This window comes from Arachis stenosperma, chromosome 8, assembly GCF_014773155.1.
Source record: "Arachis stenosperma cultivar V10309 chromosome 8, arast.V10309.gnm1.PFL2, whole genome shotgun sequence".
Taxonomy (NCBI): domain Eukaryota; kingdom Viridiplantae; phylum Streptophyta; class Magnoliopsida; order Fabales; family Fabaceae; genus Arachis; species Arachis stenosperma.
This window is the reverse complement of record NC_080384.1, coordinates 21,850,689-21,858,749: the sequence shown is the minus strand read 5'-3', so window position 1 is coordinate 21,858,749 and position 8,061 is coordinate 21,850,689. Positions and strand designations below refer to the sequence as shown.

Below are 8,061 nucleotides of genomic sequence, written 5' to 3'. Positions count from 1 at the left end.
AAATATATTATTGTTATTATTTGTATTTTTTAAAGTGAAAACTCAGGTGCAGTCGACTTCACGTGAAGTTGAAAGATGAGAGCTGTTAGATGAAAATTTAGTCAAACCAGTCAAATTATCTAACCGCTCTCACCTATCAACTTCACATGAAGGTGATTACACCTAAGTTTCCACCATTTTTTAAAAGTAAGATTAATTTGATTTACCAAATATATCTTTTGCGATTTCAAAAAGAAACAAATAATGTATTATCTTTTGTTTAATTGAAAAAAGAGTACAGTTTTATTTAAGTTATTTAATATAAAATATTATGTTAAAAATTAAAAAATAAAAATTTTCATCACTTTTATAATATATTTTTTAAAAATAACAATTTTACTTTAAATAACTTTGATAAGTCTTTAATGAAGTTTATATTTTAAATTTTGTTTGGAGTAAAACTGTGAAAGTATGTTGACTTGGATTATGGCTCTGTGAGGACCACATGCAATCTGGGGATGAAAGCGGCAGGGGATATATCGTTGTGACATGACATGATATGATATGATGACATAGATAAACATACATAAACATCGCATGAATGACAAAAGCTTTCCCCGCGAAAATGAAAACAAACAAAATTTCGCTCTCCCTACTCTCCTTCTTATATTTCGTGGCTTCGCATGTAAACTTGCTATATATTGCATGCAGCGTTAATACTCTCATAGCATCCCCTACCTATCCTTATTTTCCTAACAAACTCAATAATAATAATAATTATAATAATAACAAACTTATATATATATTTTTATTTATTAATTATAAACAAAAAGTTAAAAACCCTTAATTTCTCACTTAAAACCCCCCTTTGTTCACACTATAAAACCCCAACCCTCTCTAACTCTATCTCGCTCTCACTGCTTCTTGGATTTTTGATCACACTCCCATCGTCGCCGAGTTTTCCGATGTCGAGTCAAACTTCCGCTGCTTTTCTCGACGACGAACTTTCTGGAGCCTCGTCGCTGTCGTCGTTCCCGTTTTCTCAGCCACCGAACTCCCCTTATCAGCCGAACCAAAACCTCTATGAAATTCAAACCCTAGACGACGCTTTTGATCGTCTTTCTGTCTCCCCTTTCAGCTTCAACAATCTCCCGCCATCTCTTCCTTTCGATCATCGCGATGGTTTCAACGCCGTTACAAAAACCGAGCCTTTTGATCGCCGTGGCCATCAACACCTTCAAAGCTCCAATCTTGTGGGCCAAATTCAAGAGACACATGGCGGCTCCATCAACAACACGAGAGCTGCTGCCAATGCTGCCTTGGTGACACCGGAGAATAATCCTCCGGAGGGACACGACGGAGACGCTGGAAACTCGAACGGCATTTGGCCCGGTTCTTCCAATAGAACAATCGGTGCTTCAAGCAGGTCCTACAGCTCTTCAATGAATGATTTTTTTCCGAGTGGATACAGTAGCAGGGGTTTTCCGAGTATGCCGTTTTCGAATGGGGCTGTTGATCAATTTCATCAACGAAATTCGGGTGTAGGAGGTGGTTCGAGTTTTCCGGTGGCGGCGGGGTTGAATAATATTAATAATAACAACAATAGCGTTGGAGGGCGTTCTTATCTGTTCCATGATTTGCGAGGAAAGGTTGTGATGATGGCTAAGGATCAGAACGGAAGCAGGATTTTGCGGCAGAAGTTGGAAAGACTGACCCCTCAGGAGGTTTCTTTGGCGTTCTTGGAGATGATAAATCATTTTGCTGAGTTGATGGTTGATCCTTGTGGGAGCAAAGTTGTTCATGATATTCTTAAACTTATCAGGGAACAACAGAGGACCCTCATCATCATGATGATAACCAAAGTTAATTTACAGCTTGTTGAAATATGCCTTAACCCTCATGGGTACTGAATCTTGGTTTCTTTTAGGACTTTTTCTTTTTTAAATGTATCATTATATATATGTGAAGAAGTGCTTTTCTTTTTCTCCTACTGCCAGGTCCTGCACTGTTGAGAAATTATTGGAACATGTTACCAACCAGGAGCAACGAGCCCTTATTGTGAGAGGTTTAAGACCTGGTGCTGTTTCATTGGCTACTGATACACATGGTCATAGGGTACTTATGTATTGTCTTAAGCATTTCTCTCATGAAGAGAGTAAGGTACTGTTTGTTTGATTATTTTTATTTGTTGTCCACTTTAATATTTGGTTTCATGCTTTCAACTTTTAGGTAGTTATATCCATCTGAGTTTAGAATTTGTTTTTCTTTTATTTGTCACATCAAATAAGCATGCATGTTGTTGCTTTTAGTATTTTCTGATTCGTGTGGCATTTGCACATTATTTCGTTGACATCTTCTGATGAAAATTCTGTATACAAGTCTGAAAAAAATGTGGATGGTTTTATACTTGTATTTGAAAATAGTAAATTTCATGTGCATTCTGCCTCAAATTGACTGAGCTTTTACCACTTTGATCCCAAATAATTTTACCTATGAGTTAAATTTGAGTGAGATAAAAACAGTAGCTCCTTGATATATTGGAACTGTGCAAATATTTCTTCTTTGTGTTGCTTAATATATTGGACTTGACTTCTATATATGTGATTTGGGATGAAACTTATTTTCTTGGTTTATGGAAGTGCTGTTTACCTGTCATGATTAAAACATTCCAGAAATTATTATTGCATACTAATTCTTTCTTAATTTTCTCTATCCACATTTGGTAGGTTTTGATTAAATTTCTTCATACAAAAGAAGTCCATTGTTGATTTACCATACTGGACTGTATAACATTAACATATAATCAACATATAATCATATATAGTTTACCTTCAATTTTAATTTTATTCATTCTTTTACCTTTATTGCTCTTCTTGCTTAATCCACTATTCCACTTATGTATTAACTTATTTATTACTTTTATTTTGAGGTAGATGAAATCAATGTGATCATTTGGATCATTAGGCCTAGTTTGTCAAATTACATTCTTTTGTTTTTCTTGGCTTCATTATGTTGATCTGATTGTGGAATTTCATTCACAGTATCTTCTAAGCGAACTTGCAAATCACCTCTTTGGGATCGCAACAGATAAGACCGGTTGTTGTGTGATACAAGAATGTGTAAAATATGCACATGGACAACTCAAACTGCAACTGATTGCTGAGATTATATTGAATGCTCAACAACTATCCGAAGACTCTTACGGGTTTATATCTACTGAGCACTACAAAAATTTCTCTTTCATAACAAATGTAGAAATTAACGCTATACTTATATTTTTATCCTGTACGTTTGTTTCCTTGTGTGGCAGTAACTATGTTGTACAACATTTATTGGGTTTGCAAATACCAGCAGTGACAGAAAGTCTAATGAGACAGCTTGAAGGGTCATTCTTTTATCTTTCATGCAATAAATATGGAAGTAATGTTGTGGAGAAGTTCTTTCAGTGCTCGGAAGAACAGAATGCGGCACGTATTACTGTGGAGTTGCTCTGCCACCCAAATGTAGCAATGCTTCTTGTAGATCCCTATGGAAATTATGTTATACAATCGGCTCTGGTGATGTCCAAGGTTAGTGCATACTACTAATTATGATTTAGCCACTTGGGCCAACTATCAAAAAGTATAATTGCACTTATAGCTTTAGTGGGCTTGGTTTCTTTATTCGGGGTATAACTGTATATGCTAAAATAATAGCTTATGATAGAGAATAGATTCTTCTCTGTTCATATCCATGCAAAATGGTTACTGATTAAATAGTATTATATGTGAAACCAAAGTGAATGTTAAGGAATATTATTATAAAGAAATACATATAATAATGAGCAGAGTCAAGGCTTTTTATTATAATCTTGAGTCTAGGAAGTGTTATAATATAAAAAAACATTATTCTTTTAGCTGCTGCCTCCTTGTTTTTAATATATGGAGCGATAACTTTGTTGATTTCTATGTAATTGTTTAAAGCAGGATCCTATTAGAAGTTCCATATTGCTGCTGATCCAACAGAATTATCCAATGATGCGTAGCAATGTCTATGGCCAAAAGATTCTTGAGAGGTTTGACAGAGGCAAAATACGCACACACAATAAACATCACAACTATGAGTAGATTTTTCGTATTTAACTCCTTTTAGATATCTCCTTCCTCTCCGTCCCATTACTCCCATACTACATAGCAATGTTGTTGTCTTTAATTTTTCTGTATCCGAAATATATAAAACATTGATGCTTAGTTTTAGTTTGTGTTTGTTTGTAGTTCTGTGTTGATAGTCTGTTCGTTTTTTTTTAGTTAGCTGGCATGGGGTTGGAAGGTCTTTTTGTATAGGAGCTAACTGTCATTGGTGGTATAGACTCTGATATTCTAAATGTGTGTATTGCTATAAGAGATTTTGCTATGTATTTTTGTCTCAAATAAAGGGATCGTTTTCTTTTTCTCCCATCTAGCTTTTGTGACATTTTCTTAGCTTTAACATGTGGGTATATGATTATATCATATTGCAATATATTTATGAAACATAGAAGTCCAAGTCAGGACAGAACAATTTAACAGTGGGGATCCCCCAAGGACACACTTGATGAATAAAATAGGAATCATCTAATTTGTTCATGCCATTACACAGTGCAAAATTTGAGAATTTATTCTAGTTATACCATATTACCATTCCTTTCTAGTATAGTTGAAGTCTTGAAGAGAGGAATGGTTGTATAAAAAGGTAATTTTTAAAAAAAGATTATATGTTATTATTTATTCATTACGAAGTAAGTGATTACAGATTTACAGTTGCCATTTGATGATTCTTTCTTTTCCTCTCACCAACCCTTTTCAGTTTTCACACTGGTAAGCGGTAATCTTCTTCTTCCTTTTGTTTTTCTTTCTTTCTTCTTTCTTGTTCTTTTTTTTCTCTCGAAAATTATATGCTTTCTTATATTAGAAAAACTAAATCAGAACAAAATTGCTAATGGGAGAACGTCTCCTACTTCTTAATTTTAGACATTAATGATCAAAATCAATTAAATTTTATGTCTCTAAAACAGCAAAAAAATAGATGTGGTAAACACGCTAGTTATTATAAAATTATGAGTAAATAGTAATTAAGAATGTTCTAATATATTGTATAGAAAAATGTTGGCACCATCAAAATTTATTATTTTTTGTTATTATTAATCATCAACTCAATTTTTTTTTATTTGGTTTGGTAAAATTTTTTTGAGAGGAACTTGTACTTTTCAAAAACACAAATGAAAACACCTAAGATGAATTTATTAAAGTTCGCTTGTGTTTATTAAAATTAAAAAGTCTAATATAATCCTATACAATAATAAATATCCAAAATTATTCTTATAAATTATTAACACCAAAAAAATAATTATTCTTTATTATATATATGTTTATTATAGTCTTTTTTACCTTTTAAAAACTATTTTATCAAACACAATTATGGTGCTTGTACTTATCGAAAACCAATTTTAGTTTGATTTTACCAAGCGTAGGTACTACAGCTTTTAAAAGACAGCTTTTATAAACTACTTTCGAAAAGTAAAAACTTTACTATATCAAGCCTTAGTTTAATTTTTTCAGTCTAATAATCCACAATATACTTTAGGAAGAGTTTTAAGTGTACCAAGTAAGTGTACTGGTGTTTCAATTGTTTTAACCGCCGTTGATCTCAGTTATAAAAAATATATAATATATAATATATATTAATTAAAATCAACGGTTAAAATTATTAGAACATCGGTGTTCTAATTACATTTTAAAATTTTTTCATACTTTATCCCATACTTTTAAACATTATTGGTGAATTAATGGTCAAATACTATGGGTTCAAATTCAAACGGATCCAAATTAAATCACTAATGTAATACAATCCAAACCGAAAATCGATTAAAACAACACTAATTTAGATTTGATTGGATTCTATTTTTTACAAATAGCATGAATCGGATCAAATTTCGGATATATTTCTCAAAACCGATCCAATCCAAACCGCACAATGTGCTATAATATTATTATTTTATTATTATATTTATAATTTTATTTATAATACATTTAGTTTGTTATACATTTTTATATTATTCATGTATTATTATTATTATTATTTAATAAATATTTTATATTTAAAATGAAATTTATTTATTTATTTATTTTAACTAATTTATAATTTTATTTCTATTGTTATGTTATTGTTGGTTTTTCAAGATGTTGTTTTAACTTGTATGTGATTGTTGGATATCTAAAATTTGATGTTAATACTTGTTATGTATAATTAATTTTTTTTAATTTATAAAACTGCAAATCTAAATCCAATCTAAACTGTTTGAAATTGAATTGGATCGAATTTTAAAAAAAAAATCATTCAATTCAAAACACATCTAAAATAAAAGTAATATTTAAATCGGATGAATTTTTTTATTCAAAATCGATTCAAATCTTTATCACAAATAACTTTATTAAAAATAATAAATTTTAATAGTACTAGAGAGAGAAAGAGTAATGACTCCGATCGATTATTCATGACCTAACCATAATTGAGCTTCCATGACAAGCAAGCCATGTATGCGTAAACCAAGTCAGATAGAAGATAGAATACACACGAGAGAGTTTTGATATAACATAAATATTAGATTCATAATGAAGCTATATATATATATATATATATATATATATGGAAGAGTTTCAAGTGTATCGAAAATATCAATGTTTCAGTTATTTTAATCGTTAATCTGAATTATAAAAAATATATATAATATATATTAATTAAAATAAACGACTAAAATAACTAGAATTCCGGTATTTTCGGTACATTTGAAAATTTTGCACAGACAGAGAGATAACAATTAAGGGCATTTGCCCTGGCCCTTGGAGTTCTTCATGTCCCTGTAGCAAGGGCACTCGTCCTTATTCCCGTAAGTACCAGACGGCACACAATTACACTTTTGGCAGCAAATTCCACAGTACTTCAAGCATCTGTCCTTAACTCCTGCCTTGGCGCACCTCTCCCCACACTTGCTGTCACAAAAATCTAGTAATAATTCATTTCGTCAGTTACTTCTAATAAATACTTGATTATTGTAATGGAAAAATTAATTAGACAATGAGGGAGGGAGTAGTAGCTCTTAATATTACCAGAACCAGCCATTGAGACATCCAAGAAAGATGAGCTAAGTAAGAGGCACAGAAGCAGTACACTTGCAAGCACCACCTTCATGTTGCTAATTCCACCCCTACAGTATATTAGTGATTGCTTCGTTGTGTTGTGGATGGGAAAAACAGCAAAGTGGTGGTGCTTTTTATAGTGACGATTAACGAAAGAACCGCAAGAGTATTAGGCAAAGGTTGGGAAGACGTTACTATGAGGAATTTATTACTTTTTGGCTCCTCTAAGTAATTTTACACCAACCAATTTGGGTTGATAGAATTATCACTTCATTTATGCGTTTAAAAAAATGTAGAAATTTTAATCTTGTTTTATATACGTAATAACTCATTAATCAAACAAATTATTAAATAAAAATTAAATTCATAATAAATTAATTTTTATATTAAAAAAATAATTTATCTAATTTATATTCTAAAAATATATATTAAAATTATAAATTAAAATTTTTATTAGAAATATAAAAAAATTAAATTTATAATGTATTTATTTTATATTTATTAAATAAAAATTTAAAATTTTTTATTAATAATAAATTTATCATGTATTTTTAGATTAAATATCATAAAAATAAATAAACAATAAATAGGTTATTACTTTTTTATATTAAAGATAAATAAATTATCGACTAATTAAAAATATAAAATTGTTATTCACTTTTTAAAACGTAAAATATCTAAATTTTTTAAAAATTTGATTTATTTTTATATATTTTAGACAAAAAAAATTAAATATTTTATATTTTAAAATAATTAAAAAATCATATATTTTTGGATTAAAAAAATAAGAGACTTGTTTTTATAAAAAAAATTTACAGGGCTTGCTTATCAAATTGCATTGCAGTACAGCTGGCGAAAGCCGCGTTTATTGAATAATATCAAGTGGGGTATTATGGTCAACGTCAAGTCATAGGATGCCAGTACTATT

At 30.5% G+C, this 8,061-nt stretch overlaps 2 protein-coding genes across 2 annotated transcripts; one reads left to right on the top strand and one right to left on the bottom strand.

Moving 5' to 3' along the window:
• The first annotated feature begins 944 nt into the window (after nucleotides 1-944).
• LOC130945593 (pumilio homolog 15-like) lies at nucleotides 945-4,269 on the top strand. The gene is made up of 6 exons (XM_057874304.1): nucleotides 945-1,882; nucleotides 1,977-2,139; nucleotides 3,021-3,184; nucleotides 3,290-3,548; nucleotides 3,945-4,033; nucleotides 4,266-4,269. Exons 1-6 carry the CDS (start codon nucleotides 945-947, stop codon nucleotides 4,267-4,269), a joined length of 1,617 nt encoding a protein of 538 aa, XP_057730287.1.
• A 2,309-nt stretch (nucleotides 4,270-6,578) lies between these two features.
• Nucleotides 6,579-7,362, bottom strand: LOC130946757 (peamaclein-like). The gene is made up of 2 exons (XM_057875600.1): nucleotides 7,104-7,362; nucleotides 6,579-6,999 (listed from the first exon to the last, which is right to left on the bottom strand). The coding sequence occupies exons 1-2, from the start codon at nucleotides 7,183-7,185 to the stop codon at nucleotides 6,815-6,817; spliced, it is 267 nt and encodes an 88-aa protein (XP_057731583.1). The 5' UTR covers nucleotides 7,186-7,362; the 3' UTR covers nucleotides 6,579-6,814.
• Nucleotides 7,363-8,061: the final 699 nt, after the last annotated feature.

Coding starts and splice junctions, on each gene's coding strand:
- LOC130945593 (XM_057874304.1), top strand. CDS start 945: ATGTCGAGTCAAACTTCCGCTGCTTTTCTCGACGACGAACTTTCTGGA. Junction 1,883..1,976: donor ATATGCCTTAACCCTCATGG/GTACTGAATCTT, acceptor TCCTACTGCCAG/GTCCTGCACTGTTGAGAAAT. Junction 3,549..3,944: donor CGGCTCTGGTGATGTCCAAG/GTTAGTGCATAC, acceptor TGTTTAAAGCAG/GATCCTATTAGAAGTTCCAT.
- LOC130946757 (XM_057875600.1), bottom strand. CDS start 7,185: ATGAAGGTGGTGCTTGCAAGTGTACTGCTTCTGTGCCTCTTACTTAGC. Junction 7,000..7,103: donor TGTCTCAATGGCTGGTTCTG/GTAATATTAAGA, acceptor AATTATTACTAG/ATTTTTGTGACAGCAAGTGT.